The sequence below is a fragment of the Lissotriton helveticus genome, chromosome 6 (genome assembly GCF_964261635.1).
Source record: "Lissotriton helveticus chromosome 6, aLisHel1.1, whole genome shotgun sequence".
NCBI classification, from domain to species: domain Eukaryota; kingdom Metazoa; phylum Chordata; class Amphibia; order Caudata; family Salamandridae; genus Lissotriton; species Lissotriton helveticus.
Genome location: NC_136067.1, coordinates 1,917,991,313 through 1,918,018,331, shown reverse-complemented (window position 1 = coordinate 1,918,018,331; position 27,019 = coordinate 1,917,991,313). Strand labels below are relative to the sequence as shown.

At 45.1% G+C, this 27,019-nt stretch overlaps 1 protein-coding gene across 2 annotated transcripts in view; it reads right to left on the bottom strand.

Annotated features, from left to right (window-relative positions):
* CDC42BPA (CDC42 binding protein kinase alpha) overlaps nucleotides 1-27,019 on the bottom strand; it is a 1,077,984-nt gene that overhangs the window by 35,054 nt on the left and 1,015,911 nt on the right. For both annotated transcript variants that reach the window (XM_078649868.1, XM_078649869.1), the window contains 4 exons: nucleotides 23,069-23,166; nucleotides 22,766-22,850; nucleotides 17,751-17,874; nucleotides 13,897-14,014 (listed from right to left, as the gene is read on the bottom strand). In XM_078649868.1, the coding sequence (XP_078505994.1) occupies nucleotides 13,897-14,014; nucleotides 17,751-17,874; nucleotides 22,766-22,850; nucleotides 23,069-23,166 (425 nt within the window). The remainder of the gene's footprint in view (nucleotides 1-13,896; nucleotides 14,015-17,750; nucleotides 17,875-22,765; nucleotides 22,851-23,068; nucleotides 23,167-27,019) is intronic.

Genomic DNA, 27,019 nt, shown 5'->3' with positions numbered 1-27,019 from the left:
CCTCAACTGTCGCCGCTCAATCTCCAAGCTTGAAGGTGGAGACTGGGCAGGTTCGGGTGGAGGACCGTCCCCTACTGCTGCGACAGAAGGTCCTCCCGAAGAGGCAGACGAATCGGGGGATCGACTGACATGCTGAGTAGCTCGGGATACCAGTATCTTCGTGCCCAGTCCGGAGCCACAAGGATAACCTGGGCCCGGTCTCGCCTGATCTTCTTCAGCACTCTGGGCAGAAGTGGTATAGGCGGAAAGGCGTACAACAGACCGCAACTCCACTCGCGATGAAAAGCGTCTTCGAGCGAGTGCCGCCTTGGACATTCCAACGCGCAGAACTGATGACATTGCGCGTTCTCTTCTGGGCGAATAGATCTAACCAAGGCTCTCCCCACTGCTGAAAGAAGCCTTGCGCCACATCCGAGTTCAGACGCCATTCGTGATCCATCATGCACCGACGGCTGAGTTCGTGTCTGCCCTGGCGTTCAGAGAACCTGCCAGGTGTTGAACCACCAGGGTCACGGCCTGATGTTCCAGCCACTGCCAGAGGCGCAGAGCCTCCTGGCAAAGGGTCCACGACCCCACCCCGCCCTGTTTGTTGCAGTACCACATGGCGGTGGTGTTGTCCGTGAACACCTGCACTAAACTCCCCTGGACAGAGGGGAGGAATGCCTTCAGTGCAAGCCGGATCGCCCGCAGCTCCAGAAGGTTGATGTGGAGCTGGGACTCCGCCGGAGACCAGAGGCCTCTGATCTCCGCCTCTCCCATGTGGCCCCCCCAGCCCTGGAGGGACGCGTCCGTCACAACTACGTGCTCCGGCTGGGGTAGGGAGAGGGATCTGCCGCAGACCCAGTCGCGGTCCGTGAGCCACTACTGCAACTGTCTTGGAGTGCCCTCCGAGATCAAGACATGGTCGGACAAGTTGCCCTGATGCTGGGCCCACTGAAACTTTAGGTCCCACTGAAGAGCCCGCATCCGCCACCGGGTGTGATGCACCAGAAGGATGCAGGAGGCCATCAGCCCCAGAAGCCGCAGCGTCAACCTGACCGAGACTCGGGATAAAGGCTGAAAGATCGGAATCAGAGCCTGAATATCCCGAACCCGCTGTTCGGGAGTATAAACCCGAAACTGCGCCAAGTCCAGAACCGTTCCGATGAAGAGGAGCTTCTGAGAGGGACACAGGTGTGACTTCGGCACGTTGATGGAGAACCCCAGCAAGTGCAGGAGGTCGGCCGTAGTCTGGAGGTGGCTGACGACTGTCTGGGGCGAGCCCGCCTTTAACAACCAGTCGTCGAGGTAGGGGAAGACTGACACCCCTAACCTGCGCAGATGAGCTGCGACCACCGCCATCACTTTCGTGAACACCCGTGGGGCGCTGGTAAGGCCAAATGGGAGCACGGTAAACTGAAAGTGCTCGTGGCCTACCGTGAACCGCAGGTAACGCCGGTGGGCCGGCAGGACGGGGGTGTGAAAATAAGTGTCCTGCAAGTCCAACGCTACCATCCAGTCTTCGGGGTCCAGGGCAGCTAAGACCTGAGCCAAAGTCAGCATCTTGAACTTCTCCTTCCGGAGGAAGCCGTTGACGTTCCGTAGGTCCAAGATAAGGCGTAGGCCCCCTTTGCCCTTCTTGGGTACCTGAAAGTAGTGGGAGTAACAACCACACCCTACTTCCGGCCCAGGAACGAGCTCGATGGCCCCCTTGGCCAAGAGGGCCGTGACTTCCTGTTGCAGAGGTTGCAAGTGATCCCCCGACACGCGGTGGAATTGCGGTGGCATGGCTGGAGGGGTCGCCTCGAATGGGAGTGAGTAGCCCCTTCGGACAATTTGCAGCACCCACCTGTCCGACGTGACAGTGCGCCAGTGGAAGAGGTGATGGCGAACCCTGCCCCCTACTTGCGTCACATGGGCCTGAAAGCACGGACTAGGAGGGTTTTGAGGCAGATGCTGCGGGGGAAGGTGTGGACTGGCCTCGCCGTTGTCCCCGACCGCCGCCACGGCGGTTTCCACGGCCGCCACCGCGCTGTTGAACATTCTGCGGCGCGTGGCTGGCAGCATGTGTGGGGGCGCCCCTTCCGTGGCCACGAAAGGAGCGAAAGGCACCCGATTGCTGGCGTGGGGCCGAGAGGCCCAAGGACTTGGCCGTAGACCTGGAGTCCTCAAAACGCTCAAGCGCATGGTCTGCCTTGTCGCCAAAGAGGCGACGGCCATCGAACGGCATGTCCAGGAGAGTGGCCTGGACATCGGCCGAAAAGTTGGCAGACCTCAACCAGGCATGGCGTCGAACCGCCACCGTCATTGCCATCGCCCTGCCCAGTGTGTCAGTCGTATCCAGTCCACACCGGATGGAATATCGTGCTGCATCTCTACCCTCCGCAAGGGTTTGGGAGAGCTTAGCCCGGACCTCCTCCGGACACTGGGGCAGCACGTCTGCAACCGCGTCCCACAGAGTGTGGGTGTAACGGCCCAAGAGGCACGTGGTATTAACTGACCGCAGTCCCAAGCTGAGGGACGAGAACACCTTCTTTTCGAACTGTTGGTACCTCTTGGATCCCCGATCGGGGGGAGCCGACGGGAATGCGGTCTGGGAAGTAGAGGCCTGGATAACCAGACTCTCGGGGGTGGGGTGGGTGGACAAAAAGCAAGGGTCGCCCGGAGCCGGGCGGTAGCGTCTGGCCATGCTCCTGTCCACAGGCTGTCCTGTAGCCGGCTTGGACCAAGTGCCCAAAAGAAAGTCCGACAAGGCCTCATTAAAAGGCAGCAGAGGCTCGGTCGAGCTTGTCTGCGGTTTAAGGACCTCTGTGAGGAGATTAGTCCTCACGGCCGCGACGGGGAGCTCAATGCCCAAGGCCTTGGCTGCCCGCGTCAACACCACACTGTAGGCAGCCCCCTCCTCCGTAGCCACGGTGGGAGGGGAAACAAAGCCAGTGTCAGGCGAAGTGTCAATGCCACTGGCCTCCCCAAGCTCATATGTCCAGTCCTGTTGAAACTGGCACTCCTGCGCCAGAGGGTCCATAGACCCCTCCCAATCACCCTTGTCACCCATCTCCTGAAACTCAGGGTCAACGGATGAGGCCGGCTCGTTGAGATAGAAATCTCCAAGCAACGTCGGGATCGGCGCCCAGCGGCGCCGCTTCAGCGCCGGAGCCGAATCGAGGGGTAGATTGAGGACCACGCCGACAGGCAGCGCCTGTGACACCCGTGGGGCCGGCGAGGTCGTGAGGTCGACCGGCGACGACCCGGATCCGGAAGAGGATCCGGCGAGGGTCTGTGGCGCCGGGACCGAAGTCGCCGGCGGTGCCGGAGCCGAAGCACCCGACGGCGTCGGGGCCGGAGCGCCCGACCCGCTAGGCCCTCCAGTCGAGACCGGTGGGCCCGTAGGCACCACGGAACTCGGCTGAGGAGCGAGGGACTACCGCTCGACCTCCTCCGGCATCACATCGTGCCCAGGGACCTGCAGGTGTGGGGCAGGAAGCGGCACCTGCGGTTCCAACGGAACCGCGTGGGTGGTGTCACCCGAACCCCTGGCCGCGTGGAACGAACGTCGGGGTGGGTCGGAGGAACGATGACGTCGCTCCGACCTCTCATGCCTCTTACCGGAGGAGGAACCCGACGGCTGATGCCGACTCCCGGAGCTGCGAGGGCTCCGACCCCGCGACCGGTCCTTCGACCTCCTGTGGGACCGGGACCTGGAGCGGCACGGGGCCGACTGCCGGAGCTCCAGTCGCTTGCGGGACCGCTCCCGCCTAGCCTTCGACGTCAGGGCCCGGCAGTCGGAGCAGGTGCGGTCATGGTGGTCGAGGCCTAGACACTGCAGGCACCGGCAATGGGGGTCAGTAAACGACATCAGTCGGTCGCACCGCGAGCAAGGTTTAAAACCAGGCATCCCTACCGGCACCGTTAGGAGTCGATGACTCAAGAAAAAGAATGATCAAAAGATCAAAAAGTTTAGTCAAAAAGTGACTAAAGGGGTAGAGCTTCTCCGGATCTGCGCTAGCTGGCGAGGAAAAAAGAAGAACTGACGGTAGCGCGCGAGGGCGGCATCCAAGTACTCCAACGACGTCATTCCGGCGCTAACGACGCCGATGATGGACGTGGAGCCGCGGACGACGCCTGCCGGCGCGCAGGGGTATTGCTACGCAACATTTTCCGGATCCAGTCTGACGCCTGGGGGTATTCTAAGGTAAGGAATCTATCACTAACGTGTCTCTTTCTGATTCTATAGTTTACTTCACTGTATCCTACCCCATGTTCCGCCCATGATTTGTAAGTATGAAATTTAATGTACTTAAATGTTTTTGTGATAGACAACATGTTTTAAGAATCAGGATTAACATAATTTGATCAGTTTACTTGGCTGTAGAAAGACGTTACGGTCATTTTATCACAATATGGCAAACTATGCCAGCAATAGGTACACAGTTAGGATCACAAAATTATCAAGCAAATACAAAAATATGTTGGGTTACTTATCCTGTTATGATGCACCTCTGCCACAAATGCTCCTTCAATTGAGCAAGTGAGTTCTCCATCAGTCTGAAGACAGCAACAGAACTAAACATTACCACAATAGGGGGTTGACATAGTCACTGCATCCTGAAATCATTCCGCAGGATGTAGTCAAGTCTCTGATTTTCATGCTTCCTTTCTTAGAACAGCCAAAACTCACCAAAATGCAATGTGGTCAACTACTTCCTATCGGCGCTAACCACGGATCTGCATTACCTGATTAAAATGCTAAGCAGTGTCAACCAAGAGGTAGGCAAATGGACTCTGTAGAAAGATCACTTGTCCTGAAAGGTCTGCAAACTTCTCCCACTTGGGATGGGTCACAGACCTGCATTTATAAGATGAGATTCTGAAACAGAATACTGACTGCTGCAGGCAGGCATATCTTAAATGTTAAGAAATGAAACACAGGGTCTTCATGAAGGCAGTGGCAGAGGATGTGGCAAAGGTGACAAGTTTGACTTTCTCCTAAGGGATGACTTATTTCTGGCCTCAGCATCTTGACTATGCTTGTTTACCATTAGCTGGTTGATAATTTACCAATGGAAAAACCAAATGATCATTGTTCCTTATGGCTTCAAATCTGTTTTTTGCACGATTCTCTGAAATAGATGCTTCGCTTACTTATTTCTCAGAGTTTGAAAAATTAGGTCATTATAGCTTTATGCATCATCATACATGCATATGATCTCAGTTGCTGGTTGATTCATCTTGCTTTGTCTGCCTGAGGTACAGCAATGTTTTTAGCTTCGCATGCAGCAAACATTCTAGTCATGGACAATGATGGAGGTGGCTCAACTCGTTTAGGATTTCCCTTGTCTCTAAACTTTTGCCTAAACCTACTGTTTTCAAATCAGATTGTAAACCGGTTCAGCCAGCCCAGATTGTATCACATTATCTCGGCAGAGAACGTTCTATTGTGGGTTTTCAATTACAGGGCAAACCACCCTCTGGCTGAAAGTGGGGGTATTTTTTTAAATCTTTTTCCAAGGGTCTCTCTTCTGCACCTTACCTCAGAGTTCCAGAATACATGTATAAAGGGGGCTTGTGAAGTGCTGGTGGCATCCTATTGAACTTGGATGTTATTGCTCCAAATTCTGCTTTGCTTGGCGAAGAGCTTGGCTTTGATGTTTCATTCAGTTGATCACCTACTCTGCACCCTTCCAACTCTGTAAAAATCGGATTGACTCTGCTGCTTGTGTAACAGGAGACCGAGAGTCTAGGAAGGTACCACAATGTTTTCTTCAGAATGCTGACCGTATACATCATGGATCCTGTGAATCATTTACTCTGTTATGTACTCATCACTGATTGTGGTGTACATGATGCTACAGAGAAAACTAGAATATTTTTTCTCCCCTCTGCGGATGTACAAATTTGAACTCTGTCACCATATTCTATGTCACTCATAACATGTTTTTATGGGGCATGGTTTGGTTGCTTCCAATCCAATCCAATCAGAAATTTGTATAGCGCACTACTCACCCGTAGGGTCTCAAGGAGCTTAGGGGAGAGGAGTTCGCTACTGATAGAACAACCAGGTCTTGAGTTGCCTTCCTGAAGGAGAGGTGGTTCTGGGTACGATGGAGGTGGGAGGGGAGGGAATTCCAGGTCTTAGCCGCCAGGTAGGAGAAGGATCTACCTCCCATGATGGATCTTCGAATGCGTGGAATCGCGGCGGGGGTTGGTTGGACGAACGCAGTTGGCGGGTGGGGGTGTAGAAGGTCAGGCGGTTGTTAAGGTATCTGGGTCCTAGGTCGTGGAGGGCCTTGTGTGCATGAGTAAGGAGACGGAACGTGATCCTCTTGCTGACGGGGAGCCCGTGCAGGTCTCTCAGGTGTCCGGATATGTGGTTGTGTCGAGGTATGTCCAGGATGAGTCGTGCGGAGGCGTTCTGAATGCGTTGAAGTCTTTCCTGCAGTTTGGCTGTGGTTCCGGTGTAGAGGGTGTTTCCGTAGTCCAGGCGGCTGGTGACAAGTGCTTGGGTGACCGTCTTCCTTGTTTCGATGGGGATCCATCGGAAGATCTTTCGGAGCATGCGTAGGATGTTAAAACATGATGATGAGACGGCGTTGACTTGTCTGGATATTGAGAGGGAGGAGTCTAGGATGAAGCCCAGGTTTCGTGCATGGTCCGTTGGTTTGGGTGCGCTGCCTAGGGCCACCAGGAGTCGTCCCAGGCAGAGGGGGATGATCCCAGGATGAGGACTTCCGTCTTGTCTGAGTTCAGTTTTAGGCGGCTGTTCTTCATCCACTCGGCTACTTCTTTCATCCCTTCGTGTAGGTTGGTTCTGGCGGTGGTTGGGTCTTTGGTGAGGGAGAGGATCAGCTGGGTGTCGTCGGCGTAGGAGATGATGTTGAGGTTGTGTTGGCGTGCGAGGGGGCTCATGTAGACGTTGAAGAGGGTGGGGCTGAGCGATGAACCTTGTGGTACGCCGCAGATGACTTCGGTGGCCTCTGATCTGAACGGGGGGAGGCGGACTCTCTGGCTTCTTCCGGCGAGGAACGAGATGATCCAGTCCAGTGCCTTATCTTGTATCCCGATGTTGCTGAGGCGTTGAATTAAGGTTTGGCGACAGACCGTGTCGAACGTTGCGGAGAGGTCCAGGAGGATGAGGGCCACTGTTTCCCCATTGTTGAGTAGGGTTCGGATGTCATCTGTGGCTGTGATGAGGGCAGTCTCGGTGCTGTGGTTGGCTCGGACACCGGACTGTGAGGGGTCGAGGGAACCGTTGGACTCGAGGAAGGCGGCGAGCTGACTGTTGACGGTCTTCTCTATAACTTTGGCGGGAAAAGGGAGGAGCGAGATGGGGCGGTAGTTCTTAAGTTCGGTGGGTCTGCTGAAGGTTTCTTCAGGAGGGCGCTGAGCTCGGCATGCTTCCAGCTTTCCGGGAAGGTGGCGGTATTGAAGGAGCAGTTGATGATGTCCCGGAGTTGAGGGGCGATGACGGAGTCGGCCTTGTTGAAGATGTGGTGGGGGCATGGGTCGGTTAGCGATCCGGAGTGGATGGTGTTCATTGTGCGGATGGTGTCTTCGGTGCTGATCGGGATCCAGGCGCGGAGGGTGGTGGTGGGGGGGTTCGATTCTGTGGGTGGGGGAGTGGTCTGGTCGCCGAAGCTGTTGTGTATGTCTGCGATCTTGCTGTGGAAAAACGAGGCGAGAGAGTCGCAGAGGTCTTATGAGGGAATGATGTCGTTGTTGCTGGGGTTGGTGAGCTCTTTGACGATGCTGAAGAGTTCCTTGCTGTTGTGGGCATTATTGTCTAGACGCTCCCTGAATGCTGACTTCTTGGTGGTGCGGATCAGCTGGTGGTGTTTGCGGGTGGCGTGTTTGAGGGCGGTCATGTTGTCTGTGGTTGGGTTTCTTCGCCAGGCTTTCTCGAGGGCGCGGTAGTTCTTCTTGGAGTTCTTGAGGTCGTCGTTGAACCAGGAGGCTTTTTTGCTTCCTGGTTTGTTGGGACGGGTTTTCAGGGGTGCTAGGTCATCAGCGCAGTTGGTGTTCCACTGTGCCAGGTTGTTGGCTGCTTGATTGGGGTCCGTTGATCTGGCAGGAGGGTTCTGGTTTAGTGATGTGGTGAGCTGGGCGGTGGTAATTTTGTTCCAGCTTCTGCGAGGGACCTGTTGTGGGTGTCCAGTGGAGTACTGTGGAGTACAGTGGAGCTGTGGTCTGTCCAGTGGAGTACCGTGGAGTGGTAGAAGGAGATGTGCTTGCTGGAGGAGAAGATTGGGTCGAGCGTGGGGGTGTTCACCAGTTGTTGGAGTCCGAGATTGGCGAGGTTGTCCAGCAGGGTGGTGGTGTTTCTGTCGTTGTTATTCTCCAGGTGGAAGTTGAGGTCCCCTAGGAGAATATAGTCATCGGAGGGGAGGGCGTGTGGGCTGACAAAGTCAGTGATGTCTTCGCTGAATTGTGTGCGGGGTCCTGGGGGTCTGTAAATGAGGGTGCCTCTGAGTGTGGTCTTGGGGTCGGTGTGTATCTGGAAGTGTAGGTGTTTGGCGCTGTGAGGGTGTCGTCGGAGCTGGACGTGATGTGGATGGTGTTCTTGTGGACGATGGCTATGCCTCCTCCTGTTTGATTAATGCGGTCCCTTCGGATGAAGCTTCAAGCTGTGCTTCATTAACCCTTTGTTTGAATGCAGGAAGATTCCTTTTCCATTTTGTCTGCCTCAGTTTTCTTTTTGTAACCATTGAATTTGACAGACAACAAGGCAATTCCACTTTGGATTTAAAGATCTTTTGAAGACTAAGTGTTTTAAGTCATAATCCTGACTTCAAACCTAAAGTTCATCCTCCTTTGAATTTAATCAGGATGTTTCTCTGCCTCCACTTTTTCAATCTTTTTAATCCAGAGGAAGTACTGTTAAGAAACAAGGATGTGCTTTCTGCCTTCAGGAGTTATTTCAGACATTCAACAATATCTTTGACTCAGTTTGCGACTTTTAGTGATTTACGCCTAGATTTTCAGACTATATTACGAAGATAGATTCTTTCTGGACACATTCAATTCCACTGGGAAAGTGGCAGTTTCTTAGCAAGAAAGAAAGGAGCTTGAATTTGAAGTAATCTGTAATTCTCCACACCTGAACAACCATGTACTCTCTTTCAGCCCTCGTAGCTTTGTGGGAAGCTGTCCCATGTTTGCTACTCTTTCAATCAGTTTCTAGCTCACTGGGGACTTTGCATGGTTTATCATGCTTGTGTGCTGCATCTCTGGCCTGCACCTGATATTTTCGATTATTACAGATCAATCCAAGATGGGACACTGATCCTGTATATCTGCATACTACTAGGATTGAAACTTAGAAGAATCATTGATATGTAATGTATGGATTAATTAACATAATCGTAATTACAATGACTCAAGATCTTTCTCATCACAGTTCTTACATTTCATCCCTTGCTACTCCTTTGATGAACTAAACAGAAGTTCCTATAAGCAAATTTGTATATTTATTTGCAAGTCAAGGGACAGCATGTTTAATCCGTTAATGTGGGGTTGGGTTACCGGTCCGCCATCTTCATTTTATTAAGACTAACAAGGAAGAGAAAGACCCTGTTCTTATATTCTTGTTTCTACCCTTTTTGAGCTGTTAAACACACTACAATTTAAACAAATCCTTCCAGATCAAAATAGACAAATTTCCCCTCAAAGAGAATGGGAAAACCCACGTTCAATAGTATTGTACGCCGAAAAAGTACGTAATCAACAAACCTCAAATAGAACTATACCACACAGCATTGTGGATGATTGGGGAGTTATTTACAGAAACGAAAAACTGAGTGTTAAAGACAGGGGCAATATGCAAGAAAAATCTCCTAATAATCCCTAAAGAGGACAGGCATAACGTATTCAGGTCTGGACTCATTCAGGGAACCTAAAGAGATATCAGAGTACCACTTTGCCCACAGAAAATATTCTCACGTATTGGTGTGCTTCAGACATTTGTAGGAGGGATATAGTGGGTTGCACTTGGTGAAAGATGTAGGTCTTCCACTGGTGTATCATTGGTCATGCCTGGTATATGACAATTGCTTGAATTTCTATGTTTTGCAGATCTCTCAATTGCCAAGAACGCCTGCTTACTCTGTCGTGTCAATGGCAGTGTCAAGAGGCACAAGTCGGGGAACATATGTATTCTGCTACCAGTATATTTAAGCAAATTATTAAGTTGGGCTCTGTCTCCATGTGCTATAACATATAGCATCACTGTATCTCCACCTCTTTTATCAAACCACAGGGCTTTAATGGGCAGCCTCCACAGCGCTATATCAATGAGTGCACACCTTGATACTCCTCTCTTTACCAAGTTGTCCAACAATTTAGATACCACCTTCAAAAAGTAATCACAGCCCAACTCAAGGAGGAGTCATTTAATGTAAAGGCTTATGCCCACATTTTCCAAGTCTTCGGGTTACATTACCATCTTGAACATGTTGCGTAGTTCCCCTTGCTGCAATTTGGACAGCCAAACCATAGAAGTTTCCACTGTTGACCAGGTGCATTGTAGGGAATATTCTTGTTTCACAACCTTATACACACCTTTGTTTCCACTGTCTACATCCTGCCCTATAGTACTTCCATTTGTGCCTCAACATCTCATACAGCTTGGCCTTTATAGCTTGTCCTAGTATGAAGACCTGTATGCAGAAAGTTAATAGAGGTTAGCAACAGCCTCTTTCATTGGGATAATACAGAATCCTCTGCAGGCACTCCAGGGTCACAATCTTTCTTGACCTGACATGCTTCAAAGTGGCGTGGTGTAAAGAAATAATCTGTTCTAGTCCCCTTCACTAGAAGAAATTCTGCAGAGTCTTTATAACTGGACAAAGCCAAATTCAGTCAACTCATCATCTTGAAGGTTGGGCCAGGCTTCCACCCCTGTCTGCCAAGTGTAGCCCTTCCCGCTCATTGCTGTCACTCCCAGAGGTCGGAAACAGCCTCACGCAGACCTACTGTCATGAACTCTGTGGGTCCACTGCAAGGCCTCTGTGGAAACTCTGCTCCATCAAAGACTGCTTGTGAGTTGTACGTGAGGTATGCTGGATGAAGCCTTGCATGAGTGATTCACCATTTTGGCTTTTCTAAAGCAGCTGAAGAGGGAGTGGATATTCAAGCCTTCAGAGTTGCCAAAAGTAGGATAGAAAAAAGGTCCAGTCCTTAGATTTTAAACCACTTACAGCAACCAGGACCAAGGGCACCAACTGCAGCAAAACAGCCATGACAGTAGAGTCAAACACTAGAATTCAGAAGAAAGTGGCCATCGTCAAGCACTGTTGGCTCTACACCCAGAAATTTGTTTAACAAATTAGCTGTTGAATTTGTTGATTACACTGTATCAGAGCATGTTGAAAGAGGAACTACATGGGCAATGAAAGTAGTTTAGGTGAGGATGAGATACTAAGGGGGATTCATAGACACTCAGCGCAGCACTCAGCGGTAAGACACTGAGAAGAAACATTTGTTTAAACATTGTATGGACATACAAAACTCAGTAGACCTTATTCTGAAGAAATAGGCCAGTGACACACTTTCTGCCTGTCCTTGCTGGTAATAAAATTGAAACTTAAGGGTGGGTCACTAAGGTGCTGTTTAGGAAGCGGAACCTGCATGCACAGAGGCTTTCAACTGGCTAAATTAACAATTTAATAGTTGTGGTGCAAAGCAACAATGGCACTTTTTGGAAAACAGGTTTTCTAACAGATAGTATAAGCTTACAACCATTAACAAATCCCCAGCCAACACATTTTTCACAGACAAAGAATGATCAGTGAGCAAAGCAATCATGTGTGTATATTCACCTTCAATTAGCTGTGTGCAGAAACAAGCTGGAAACAGGTGGTAGTAGGTGAGAGTACACATTCAGTATCATAGAGGCTAAAAAAGGATACTCTAACCTTATAGATGGTAGGCATTGGGAAATCTTCTCCCTTAAAAGTACATTTACAGCCCATAATATTAAGTTTCACCTCCCAACACTTAAGGTCTCTTCTCATATACATAAATAGCTTTTCTTGAAAATGGTAAAGCAGTGGAAGTTAGGCGAAGGATGTGATGGAAATATGAATTAATGAGTATTAATGAGCAACAGCATCGATATGGTGCAGATTTGCCATGCGTTTAAAGCACTTTCAGGAAAAGGGTTAACTAGACATTTAAAGAGATAGACACTAAATACAGAACAAGATGGAGAGCTTGGGCTAGACGGTTTCCTTTTAATACAAGTAGTTTTAGATCATCTTCCAAAGCTGTGAGATGGAACACAAATTGTTGTCAAATAAAACATGACCCCTGACACTGAGGCAAGTATGAACATGTTGATTCCTCTCCTCAAAGTCCAAAAAAGGGGTAAGTGTATTGAACAAAATATGTCCATCACACACTGATATATAACTTCGACGGCTGACTTCTCCAAGAAAACTGATTTCCCTAATACAGAGTAGTGTCTTCATTGATGTCAGGTAGGATCCTCATGAAGGGAGCTCGATCACTGAGAGCAACAGGTTCACGTGTAGTTTATTCAGGCTCCAGTATTTAGGACTAGATTTTCGTTTGTAATCAAACACTGGTTTTCAGCCTTTTCAGAGACTGGCACGTATGGATTCGCTGCCAGATCAACAAATTGGGAATAGACACCTTTGAAATGTATAGTGGTTTGATCCTGCAAATGTGTCAGCAGTTCTTAACATTATCTTAACATTGGACATGAAATTACCAAGCTTATTATCCGTACTTCTATAGTATCTCAACAGAAAGCCACAAATGTAACATAAGTGATATCCAAATGGTGCTTACTGTTCAGATCTCAATTTGATTTCGTAGGTTCACTTGCCTTTTATTTTAAATCTCATTTCCCAATAAACATGCATAAATAAATAGGCACACTAGGCAAGAACAGAGGTGCCTGCATTTTCCGCTTGGCAGGTTTCCTAGTGTGGAGGTACTCGGTTCCTGAGGTTCAGAAATCTGTGTTATGGCTTGATATCTTGAGATTACAAGGAAGCACTACGAGTCTTTTCTTCTCGACCATTCAAGATCAGTAAAATACTGACACATTTTAAAACACGTTCAGAAACAAAGCTTCATTTGTTAGCAAGATTGCAAGGTTCAATGAACTGCCAAGCAATACCTCTTCTAAGCAAATTTCTTTTGCCAAGTTAACCAATAGGTAGCCACGGCTTCAATGTTAGATGGGTTGTAACTATACTGCCCTCTAAATTCACCCAATTTGAATGAACCCTGATTCTGTAGTAGTCACAGATGCTACTGGCAAGCAGAGGGCAGTTCTCCCCCTTACATTCAGTGCATTTATGGGAGTGAATACAAAGTCTTGAACAGACACTGGTGAACAATTTTCTTCTTGGGTTGATCAGCTTCTAAAGGATTGCTGTGTAAGTCAGGTGTGGACACCAAGAGGTCAGTACAAGGTTTTGACTGAGGTTTGGTAAATACCCATAGCTCCATTATCGAGGTTGGTGATTTAATGGAGCCCTCATTTTACCAGACTATCCATAAACTAGAGGTTATACTTTTGTGAATAGTAAGCTGGACTAGTATATTGGTGAAACGATTGTCAGCCTGATATGGGGCACAGGATAATAGATACTGTGGAATGGAGGACACAGGGAATGACAACGATAAATGCACAGTAGGCAATGAATGGTGCATACTTAACTAGAAGAAGACACCTATAGAAGCCTCTGCTCCATCCAGAAGTAGAAGTCAGAGAATAAACTAGGACTCACGGTCTGGCATCTGATTTAAAAACAGCGCGCAAGCGCCCTTAAACAACATTGCTCTTTACTGGTATTATAAACGATAATGAACACGTCTTCATGTAATCATGAACAAAAAATAGTATTTCAATCTTCTAAAAAGCACTTTTATCACTTCTTCCTCTCTTACCATAGGCAGATCTTTTAGGATTTGAATGCCATCTCCTGGACCCATGTGTGCTATGTGATTAAAGTTGGTGGGGTTGGAAATTAACTTATTCCTCATTTCTGGATCTCGAAGCATCTCCCTATAAGAAAAAATACCCTATTGAGTCATTCTTCCTTAAGGAAGTTGCACTTACATCAAGTGTAATTCATTCTTAAAATGCCAATTCTGCTTTAAAATTGGATTTTACTGCACGGCCTTGTGCTATATATTAAATCACATTTGACATTTACATTGACCTCAAAAATAGAACGTAATCCTATCTACTAATTTTATGTCTAAGACCCCATGAGATCAAAACGTTCTAAAACGTAAACACCTTTGTATGAGCAATATTGCTTTACTCAATTCTATCTGTTGCCCATGCCATCAGTATTACTTACACTATGCCCCCATGATTAAAAATTAAGATGCCACAATGTGACTAGTAATGTGATGCAAGATTAAAAACATCCCAAAGATAAATATGCATAAAACATGGCTCAGATGTCCAGGTGGGGTTGCCAAGGTGGGTAGGTCAGTTTGTGCATGACGTATGTAAGGTGACAGATGGAATGTAGTATGAAGTTGTGTAATCAACGGTTTTGTGGAAGATGGCTTCAAATTGCTTTCCCTCTTACAGGAAGGACCTGCAGTACTTGAGACTGAGGCAAGACATTTCAGAGCAGATCCACCTTTTTTCCGGTGTTCGCTGCCTCACTCGTATTTTCTCAATGTTAGAAAACCCACAGTGAAAGCGAAGGTGCAGAAGGCTGTTTACTAGAGAGGTTTATAGTGAGAATTATTATTTCCCCAGATTAACCTTACAAATTGTTAAACAGACCTTAAACTGGATCCAATGGGACCAAAGGTCCAAAGGGAGAGAACATCTTGTGTAATCAAGGAGTTAGGAACTCACAGAAGCCTAGAAGCAGTGTTTTCAGCTACTTGTAGTTTGCATATTGATTTTTATTTAGTAGAAGTACACCTTGAGTGTATGGGGACAATTCTGCAAAGTCATCAATTCTCATTGGTACAAACTGCCTAAATACCCTGAGGCAAAAGGTTGTGGTTTGGTAAATGTGTTTGTTTCAGTTACATAGTTACATAGTTACATTCCAAAGAGCTGTAGGTCCCTCGCCTTAGCACAATACCCCATACATGGCCTATTCAGTGATGTGTTCATTGCAGTATTTAAATACTATTTGCACCTCTCCAACCCCTAAAGACTCTTTACATCCTTACACTATTTAACTATCTATAGGTCTTCATATATCAAAATATGTGAACATTGTCAGCAAAATAACACTAGAAAATTATTACGGAAACAAACACTGTGGAAGCAAAGGTATAAAATGGAAACAAAATTTTAGCAAATAATTTCAAATAAGATGTTGCATTTCTTTGGGAACTTTGCTTCATACACAACGTCACTCCTCATGAGTGCATACTTAGGGAGAAAAGCTACAAATCATCAGCAAACAAATGAAAACTATGCTTATACTGCCAAAGGAAGTTAGAAGTGCTCAATGGCAGTCTAACAGAGGCTCATAGTCTGGGGTCTCCTCTATGGAAAGGTCTAACACATGGGTGTCGCAATTTTAGCAGGCGACAAGCTGCATCTGTGAAAGAAGAGCAGTGAAAGAGTTACTCTAGAAATCAAAGAGATGAGAGTTTTTGAGAAGTGGGCACGTCAGAGTGGAAGGGGAGAAACACTGCTGCTGTGAGAAGGACAAGGACAGCAAATAAAACTAAGAAAAAAAACAAGGGAGGGGAAAAGTGAAAAAAAAGTCCAAGGGAGGAGCTTCCCTGCCAATTTTGGGGCTAATAAATAGAAATAAGAATGCCTTAAAAAAAAAAAAAGTTTTAAAAACAGAAAAATCTATTATGAGGCACATTTTTGTCACCATAATGCAAGTTCCACAAAGTTTGTTACCACAATATAAACTCAAATGCCACTGCACATGGCAGGTTAGATATGATAACCTCTCCACCACCTTCAGACCTGATCCTGCCATCATTTACTATTCAACACTACTCAGTTTACTACTAGAGATGAGCACAAGGCTCCCCAGCACACTTATAAATCTTAAACCAACAATAATTTAAAGTGTTTTTTCAAACCTCTAACCAATATCCAAAATGCTGCTACCTTTATCTATTTACAAGATTAGAACGTTTAAAAAAATTGCATTTCAGTAGCATCACTTTCCCTTAGGAATTCATGTTAGTTTGGCTACTGTAACCCACTCACTGTTATGAAACATTTCAGACTAACTGGACGAGAGCTTCACTTTTCTTATACTTGTGGTGTGCATCTTGTTCTATATTTTTGGTGCATATCATATTCTTTTGAACCTATCCTGCCTTTAGAGGGGCTGAACATGGCCAGAACAACCAATATCCCTTCAAGTTTGAATAAAATCCGAAGACGTGCTATTTAACTGCGGCACCCTATTCACATTAACTTCTGGATAACGAAGTAATGTACCTTCTGATGTAAATGTGTGATATAGATCACAATAGAACAACACATGCCTGCTGTCTTTTGTGAATAGTAGACACAAATATCAGCCTAGGGATTTACCATTCTTGCTTACTTGACAGATCTGACAATTTTCTCGCCTCTGATTCTGCTCACCTGACAATTTGTTCAGAATGCATCAGGTTTCCCAAATAATACATCTCTCTTGATAAATGTGGAGATTGGAGAGGTTGTGCAATTTTTAATGCTCTTTTCACTAGGAAGGGAAATAGCCTTAATCTTCAAAGAGTGATATGTATATTGTTTTACAGGATTCAGAGAATGAAATACAGCCGGTGTGTGAAAGATGAATGGTCGCAGGTAATGATGTCATGAAAGAGTGAATGCATACTAATCCATGGCAAGAAACACAATTCCTAGGCACCAGCCGGGGCTTGTGCCAGAGAATCAATTGCCTTCCTTGCCATTACAAGTGATTACCAGAGTGAATGACAAGTGGGATGGTATTCATGCAGCTATGGCACCCTCATCAGCAAGGTGGGAGTCTTCGCTCTGCAGACCACACATCCCTCTCATTTCTCAAATAGGAACAAATTATCTTAAATGTATCTTCTGACACACTTTAGAGCTGACGGGGAAGGGCATAGGCGCTCATCTGTCCCCCGTTTTCTTATTCTTGATCAAAGTTACTCTTAAACTTCCCCATATCAAAGAGCCCCAGCTGGAATTATGGTACTCAGTAAGAGGAAAAGAGAGACCATGACTGAAATCTTAGGATAGGAGCAGGTCAACAAGAGCAAGGGACTTGATTGAATACCCTTAATATGAAGAAGTCTGAGATGAGTGCAGAATTTCATGAACATTACAGTCACCATAGGCATTATTGCAACCTTCAGATCTAGCAAACATCTGTAGCTAGGATAGATCCAGACAGTTTCTAGTACCAGGACTCCTTAGAGGGTAGTATGGTATTTGTGAAAACGGAAGTCTTCAATTTCAATTAAATGGTGAATTATTCATTGGCGTTAGTTTCCCTTTATACAAAGGACTGAGTTTTGACTGAAGTTGAAAGAGCTGCCAGTAGCCCGAAATAGCATTAATCTTTGGCAATTCCTGGATAATCTCTAATACGGTATTCTCTCCCCCTTGAATTCTGCCACTACAATAGCCTGAAAAAAACAGTGAGTGGTAAGATATAATTTCTGGTAGATTTGAGAAAAGCAGCATCTGCTTTGAACTGGACTTGATAGGTAATGCACCCAATGAAGGCAGTGTTGTCGTGGTAAGTGTGGGAGTGACTAGTTTACCTTACAACAGTGTGAGAAAACGTAATGAATTTCATTGAAATGCTTACCTCCTCTGCTGTAATCTCTCCTCCTCAGGCACCCGAAACGAGTAGCGCCGTTTATTGTTTATGTTTCTAACCATTTGTTTCCGGCTATTGTCTGAGGTTTCGGGAACAACCAGCTCATCGCCCTCTGAAAAAGGTTTTTTAAAGAAATGTTTTTTTTTCCAAATATAGTGAGAAATACATTTGCAGTTAGAGTTGTTAATCAGTGTTTATATAGAATTTGTGAAGATAAAATGTTTTCAATAATGCTGTTTTTCACAAAGATGCTTTACTGGGATAGAAACCATTATTTACATGTAAAAATCAGTTTAGAACTTGTAGTGCTATAGATTTACAAGCTTTGCACACTCTTGCATCTAGTATTGTGCTTGAAATATTACAAGTTTTTTCTTTGATGAAAAGCACAAAGCACTCAAGACACAGACTCCACCTCAGATTGTGTTTTTGCCCTAAGTGAAAGAGTAGTTCTGCAAAGCATTGAGAAGTCTGTGTGCTGAAGAGGAAACATATTAAGTCCCAAAAAAAGTGGAAAATATATTGCGTCATATGTCTTTCCTTAGGCTTGCATCAGGGAGGTAGTTAAGGCTCATGTGAATTTAAAACACTACAACATACAAAAAATTGTTACAGTTAAGTAACGTCTCGGTCGGCAGCATGTGCTTCCCAAGATTATATGCTGTGCAGAGACTGAAGAGCGGCTCCGAGATTCCCAATGTGATGGCCTGGGAGCAGAAGTTGGAGTCACCTGGAGCAATGTTTTAAGTAATGTCTGGCTGATTTGTGCTTCTTGGCAGACACGAAGGTCAAATATTAATGCTTGATGAATGAGTGGTATATTAACCAGGTACACCATTTCTTTTTCTTTGCGAGTTGAATATGCCCTAGTTATCTTATGTAGGGTACATCTGGTCTTGTCGTAACAAGGCTGAATGCCTCAAATGATCTGCAAGGCCAGCCTTTAAGATGGGGGTGCAAAGGTGTGGTTGAGCAAAAGCAATACAAATTGCTTGGGTTTCCTGATGGACTGAGCATGGTCCACATAAAACACAATGGTTCTTTTGCACATCTAAAGTGTGTTGGGTGTTTATTGCTAGTGGCAGTGGCCAAGGGAGTAGGATAACACAATGAACTGGCTGACTTGATTTAACTTTTGGTATGAATAGAGAGTACCTTTACAGAATGACTATTCTATCTATGTATATCCACATATAGGGTTCTATGAACAACAATACCCGTTCTTCACTTATTCTTTTTCGAGAGTGGTGATTGATAGATACAAGAACAACCTTACAACAGAGAAATTGCAGTGGAAGCAAATAGACGGGTTCAAAGGACGCCAGCATAAATTTCAAGAGGCCAATATAAATGTCAGAGGAGGGGATTTGGGGGGTCCTAGAAAGAGGACTCTTAAGTCCTTTTATGAAGTCCCCAATGACTGTAATTTTAAAGACAGACTGATATTCACTATTTTGCGGGTAAAGAGCGATTGCCACCAGATGAAGGCATATGGAGGTATGGTGCAGCCCTGTTTTCAGAAGGCTTTATACAGTTGATGCTAAGACCTGGATGTTGTGATTGGGGCAGTAAATCTCAATTGTTTGTATTAGCTGGATAAAATGCACAGATGTTCAACGTTCTTTAATAATTTGCATACAATCTTTTGGTAGTGGCAAATACCCAAATTCGAAGGTCTCAGGTGCTGAATAAGTCTGGACGAGGATGTAGCTTTTCATTTGGGTGAATGGGCATCTCTTAACAGATAGATGGCTGCCGGGTCCTTGTTGGGGGGCACTGAGAATTAGTGTGACTAGCACTTGACACAGTGACAGAGGGGGGAATATAAAGCATATATCACTGACCAACTTTCCGTAGGGAATTTCCCAGCGTCTACTGGTGTCTGTACCCTAAAGCAAAAAATTGGGTAGTGGGTGGCAAACAGGATCCCTCAACTGCGGAAGTATTGGTTGTAAAACTTGAGAGTTGCACTTCCATTCGTGACCTTCCTGCTGAAAAGATTGGCAAAGTCATTATCCACACCATGCATTTGGTGACAGAGCACCCCATGACAAACTGGACATGGACAATTGTGGAAAGCGAATCTAATTGTGTCAGTAAGTAATACAAGGTAGCTAATTTGTCTATTTGCATTAGGACCACTTTAATGCGGAGGATTGCCTGAATGGCTCAAAGAGCTAGCTGCAGCACACTGATGAGGAGGGGCTGTTTGTACCATCACCAGTGACCTGGAATGGCAAGGTCGCCCATGAGATCGGAGTCAGAGACAGTGCGCTTGCCTGGTTTGCTTCTTTTCTTTCGGACCGCTCTTTCCAGGTCCACGCTCCTCCCTACACATCCAGCAGGCTTCCCCTTAACTGTGGGGTCCCGCAGGGCTCCGCCCTCAGCCCCACGTTGTTTAACGTGTACGTCCGCCCCCTGGCCCTCCTGGCCAGGGAACGTAAGATTAAAATGATCTCTTATGCGGACGACACGCAGCTTATTTTCACGTTCCCCAATGACACTTCGCCTGGCCAGGCCAAATTCCAGGAAGACATAACGACCATCTCTAACTGGATGTCCGATAATTATCTCCAGCTTAACTCCTCCAAAACCGAAGTGCTCCTCCTGGGACGCAACGCACAGAAGTGGGACCACCAATGGTGGCCCCCCCCCCAAACCTAAGGAGGTGGTAAAGAATCTGGGTGTCCTAATGGACAGCGCTCTTTCCTTTGAATCGCATGCCAAGAAGGTTGTGGGCACCTGCTTCGGCCGCCTTCGCTGCATCAAACCCATACTGGGCTTCTTTGAGCCACCGACCAGGCAAGTCATAGTCCAATCCCTGGTATTATCCCATCTAGACTACTGTAACGGACTCCTACTGGGTACTAACAAGTCAGTCATCAAAAGATTACAGAGGGCTCAGAACGCAGCTGCTCGTACCCGCTTTGCACTACCCGAACATAGTCACACATCGCATCTTCTTAACCGACTCCACTGGCTTCCAGTGAAACAGAGAATCGAATTCAAGACCCTCTGTTTAACTCATAAAATCCTCAACGGCCAGGGCCCTCAAATATTGCAAGGTCTCTGTACCCCCTATACTCCTACCCGGGCCTTGCGTTCTGCCGATCGCCATCTAGCCTGCACTATCAGGGTTCGCAGGAGTAGAGTGAGTGGCCGCTCTTTCAGATCTCTGGCCCCTGCTCTCTGGAATTCCATCCCCATTGAAGCACGTGCCATACGAGACCATTGGCTCTTCCGTAAATTCATTAAGACCTGGCTGTTTGCCTCCATCTAGTCAGCCGACTCCTAGGCCTTTCAGCATTCCCTCTTTCGCTCTCCGCTGACACCTCTGGTTGGCTTTTCTGCAAGCGCTGGGACGCCCTGCTGTTGGGGCAGCCATGCGCTATATAAGAAAAATTAACATAACATGTGAGATCATAAAACCATGAGAGATACATCTGAGTTGAAAGTCACTTGCAAGTGTTGGTCCTAAAACGATCGGTCCAGTAACAAGGTGTTCTTGTTCTACTATAGTACTGTGTGCTGAACACTTGGTTCCACCAATACTTGATCTGTCCCTTCCCTAGTCGCTGGTGACCATTGTATGACAAGACATTTCTGTAGAGGACACATGTTGAACCTTGCATTCAGAAGTAGCGCAATACATGATGCAATAATTTTCAACAGATTAATTATCATTCTCACAGTCAGATGATGCGACGTGTAGTAAACGCAGCAGTAGCCTCTGAAATACCCTCACTCTCTCAATGCTTTGGTAAGTCTTCCCTTTGGCTTCCCTTCAATGCCAGAAATTCCTGGGTTTGTTGTTATGTGAGATTTTTCATATTGACCGTGAAGCCAATCCTCAGGTACTAGTGATAAACCTGATCAATGGATATGTGAAAGTAGGTACCCTTGAGTTAGAGTGCCACCATATAATCTACTTTCATAATGGCATGCACAATTCCCAATTTGAAATTATTTAAAGAGATGTAGCCACTGAGCGCTACCAGATCCGAAATTGACTTAGTTTATCCTATTTGGAGATACTACTATATAGAGTTCAGTCTTTGTCTGAATAACACCTACCAATCTGAGGTTCTGGCCTCCCAATGGAGAAGGTATAAGCGCAGGCTTCCGCCTACAGGTGTTGGATGGCCAGGGGCCAATAGGAGGAATGTCTTGTTGGTACAGATGAGACTACCATGTAGGCCTCTGGCCTTTAAGCAGCCACTGTAACAAACAAAGTCCTTTGGAATACTGTCCTGGTTGACTAGTTGCTGACATTTACTGAGGATGTTGATACAGTGGCGTTGGAGTATAGGCCTGGCTTTTGATATTGGGGGTGTCTGTTCCTTGTTGAAACTTGTTTTTGTTGAGTCTGGAAAACATCTACTGCTTTAAAAATGTGTTTATTTCCTTCTTTCTCTCCTCTATTACCTTATCAAACTGGGAATCTGAAAAAGTGTTGATCCTCAAAAGGCTGCCCTACAAGGTGCTGTCAACATACAAATAATGGGTAAATGAGAATTTCTTGCAGAATGAAATGGGCTCATCATTGACGGTTACAAAGGGCGATAAATTAAAGTATTACATTAAAAGCACATGTTAATTTGAACTGTTTCACCTCTTTACTCCCAAACCACAATATCAACTTGTTTACCAGCAAGATACTGCTACAATTTTCACTACATCCCAAGAGCCCAGTTAAGTCATTTCATCCCAAAGTACTCTCTCAGATAATGTGGAATTGCTTGACACTGACAAGTCTGAAACAATGTGATATGTCTTCAACAGCTAAACATCTCTGAAAGGAGTTAGCCATTTGCAGACAAACCACTTGTAAATGATGGGTTTTAAAACTATGACATTCATATACTTGTATGAAATGATTAAATCTAAAATGTGGGCTATCCACAAAGAAAAGATCATGGCCTCACCTGCACGGAGGAACACAAAAAACAACCTTATGATTTGCCACCACCCACCTAAACCACATATGTCGTCTCCTTACATACCTGCCATTTTATTTTTGAAATATATTAATCTGACAGTCTCCAATCCTAGGAGGTTTAACGATCCATCAACATTTAATGGTCGTACCTGCATAAACAAACAAAACAAAAAACTGTAAAAAAAACTACATTAAAAAGCAATGACTGTAATAAAGTTAACAAATGCACTAATGTGGACAGTTCCTCATGGCTACTTCCCTAATCTGTGCTTCCCAAAAACACAAATTCAATTAGTTACCATTTCGATAAACATCTTTACTCTTGTTGCAGTAAACACTATCTTGTTTTTAACAAAAAACACGTTACCTTCTTTAGCGGAACCGTCTGAATCCATTCCATGGAGTTTACGTCAAAGACATCAACTGCATTTTCACTGTACACAGAGAGGTATGGTGCATTGTAACCTAGAGTAGGGCGAGAACATGCACAAACACAAAAACATTTAAGGATCTGAACTGTGAATCTCAAACACCCTTTTCACATTCTATTAGGCCTGCCCACCATCTGAATTTACTATTAATAATAAGCATTTACTGAGACACTTGTAGGCCTTTCTTACAAACAAGGCAACCACTTAGTGATGGCCGAAAAGAGAAGGCAGCCCTGCTATGACATTGTGCAAAAGTAAGCCTTGCATTAACCATCAAGGTTTGACTGAGATCAGATATTTCCAAAGCTGCAGAAGATGCAAAGGTTGATAATACATTGCAAGAATCCAGTATATAATGGGTATTGATGGATAACCCTTTACATGGTATGATTACCACATACCTCTGAGGGATTAGGTATTAATCACAACTTCAGGGTTGGCTTGCTGAGGGATAAAGCTTGGAAATAGACACCAATTATGTTCGACCAAATCTATCACATTTTCTATAATTGAAGCTCAGACCCAAAAACCCTAGCAAATAAGGTGTTGACTGAAATATTGCACTAACGAAGAAACAATATTGAATGGAGTCAGGAAGGGCAGCAGTTTGAGGCATTTCAAACACAATTTATTAATTTCTTGAATTATGCACTTACCAAGTTGATTCCATTTTACGCAGTTTTTTTGTCATATTATTTCAAGCATTTTTATCGACTTTGTAGTATGTATAGTACTGAATTAATGTTAATATTGACATGCAATGTACGTTTGATTTCTGCTCTTGTTTTGGATTTTGGATTCAATCTACGTTTGGCTATTTGTATAAACTGAATGCTTTTCTTGCAATGAGTCACTGCTAGTACAGCATTCTTTATTGTGACTGGGATTTGCAAATATACATTTCAAAATAATTTACATTATCTTTATGTATAATTAAGTCTAGTGCAGGCTGCATTTGAGTTTGGCTAAGGATGAGCAAGTACCTACAACAGTGTTTACATATATCTGATTTTTGATTTCTTGGGCAAGTTATGCTCCGAGTTATTTTCTCCCATTAAAATCACCATTTGGAAACTAAGATTTCTGGATAGACTGGTGGTAGAAATCTGCCCTCGAAGTCTGGAGTACTGGCAGTTTGGCAAGTATTAGGGTAGTTAGATGTCTGCTCAGTATACAACGTGACGGCCCAGTGAGGGCAACTTTGATAACTGTGGTAGGTGATGTGCTCTATGAAATGGAAAACAAGGTCTGATTTTCTTTATCTCCCATGAGACCTAGACAAGAAGCACATACGATAGTTCACCATTATGAGAAAGCTTAAGAACTTGTCCGAGGTCACAAAAGCATCCAAAACTGTGTAAGCAGAACAAATTATTTTGATGAATCAGAATTTAAAAAAAGAATGAAAAACTTAAAACAAATCGAAATTTAGAGAAGGATTTGGAATCACTTGATAAAACATTATAACATTCAGTAAGTCAACGCCAGCTTATACCGTCGAATACATTTCTGCCCAGTTGCAGAGTATGTGATTTTTTTCAATCATATGAGTCTCTATGAAATTCCACTGATTTGCCTTGTTCAAGTTTGTTTACCTATTTAGCCAGCATTTTATCTGATTGGCCTACTGTTTCCTTAAATGTTTATTTCAATCCGTCATTGTTATTCTCTTTGATTCTGATAATCTCTAGATCAATTACCTGTCTCTCTCCCATCAGTCCCCCATGGGTTAGCATATTCAAATCCAGTGAGCATTTATTCAACACCATGGACCATTAATTAACAATCTGCTTCCAGATTTTTAACATAGTGAGGGTTTTAAAGGTATTTTTAAACAAGAGAAATCCTTTTTACTATGTTATATTAAAAGCGTGTAGTTTCTACAAACATTTTAGGTGAATAATATAACATATGAAAATACTGTATGTATCCTATATGAGTGTTTTCTATATGGGACAGTCATCTCAAATGTTTTGTTTAGCCCTAAAGTTAGAAAACTTACTAGGAAGATCCAAAGTATAGCATTTACTACCTAACCTTGCCTCATTACCAGGAGACTTGAGCATCGAGTGAATAACCAGGTGAATGCAAGATTCAATTGATCCCCTCATTGTCTTATCCCATAAAACTTAGCGACGCTTAGTTTTACTGGATCCGACCACAAGGAATACCTGGGTAGAATTGAATCTAGCATTTACCAGGATACTAACCCGATGCTCAAAGTCGGATCAGATCATGCAACAGCACTTTAACAACTGTGCAATAGGGTCTCCCTGTTAGGACTTGTGTTCCCCCTTCTTTAACTTTAAAAGTTTCTTAATATTTATTAATTGAGTACATAGGTCTTTAAAGTGCATGTTATAGATGAATTGTATTATTATTGACTGTCTTGTTTTTAAATGATGTGTACAGTTGAATTTTTATGATGCGATTCACTTTTAAATTAAAATCCAATATGTTATATCTCTAATTTGGTGGCATATTCGTTTTTTAGTTGGGGGCTCCAGTAAATATATCTATCTCAGTGCGGTGAAGTGCAATCATGTGGTGAATGGTGAATGATTGTGCGTAGTATCTCAGTTCTCAAGGGGAAAATAATTTTCTTCTACTGTTGACTAGTGCCCTGTGCTCTTTGATTGTGGAGCCACCTCTCTAGTGAAAATACTAATGCGTATTAAACACCACCTTCACTGATTGTGCTTCGGAATGATTTCAATAAATTCTGCTAGATGGCAACTTAAACTGAAAGAGTTTCAGAAAAAGATGATTGTGTGAAGTCAGCCCTTATCTTTGACAAGGAACCTTATTAGACAGTCAGTCTGATGGCAAAATGAGGTTTTTAACTCAAACACATCTGATAGAATGCTTTCTAGCTGAAAAAGATGGAGTACAGCACAGATAAAGAGTCTGCATGACACAGCACTGTATCACTGCCAACACAAAACGTAAAATCTACACGTTTCTTGCAGAGTATTCACTTAATGGAAGTCAAACTAATTCAAATTGTCTTACTAAAGAAAACATACATCTTTTTACTAGGATATTACTATTTTCCAAACGTGTGAAGGCAGAGCAAACACTTTTGATGCTTCCGATATTAAAAGCAAACACATAAAACATTTAAAAATATTTGCTAAAGTGCCTGTCAGCTAAATATGATGGAGCACAGAATTAAGCGATACAAAAGGGGATGATGGACGGAGTGTTTGAGCAAATCAAACACTCACCCCCAGTCAACTGATCTGGGTTTAATCCATCACCATTCTTTAGCCCACTCAGCCACCCCATTTCAGACATGGCTATATGCAAATCAGTCTGACCCTTTGCCTCATGGGAAAAGTCCAGCCCGAACTGCCAAGCCATGTCTTCCATGGACCGGAAACAAGCATCCTGGGACCGGTTTCGGATTCATAATCCTCATCAGCCAGGCTATCTTGAATCCAGTGGCCAAGTGAGCAAGGGACTCACGTCTGAGCATACCCTGCCACACTTAGGGCGAACAAAGCGATACAAAAGGGGATGATGGACGGAGCGTTTGAGCAAATCAAACACTTACCCCCAGTCAACTGATCTGGGTTTAATCCATCACCATTCTTTAGCCCACTCAGCCACCCCATTTCAGACATGCTATATGCAAATCAGTCTGACCCTTTGCCTCATGGGAAAAGTCCAGCCCGAACTGCCAAGCCATGTCTTCCATGGACCGGAAACAAGCATCCTGGGACCGGTTTCGGATTCATAATCCTCATCAGCCAGGCTATCTTGAATCCAGTGGCCAAGTGAGCAAGGGACTCACGTCTGAGCATACCCTGCCACACTTAGGGCGAACAAAACGATACAAAAGGGGATGATGGACGGAGCGTTTGAGCAAATCAAACACTCACCCC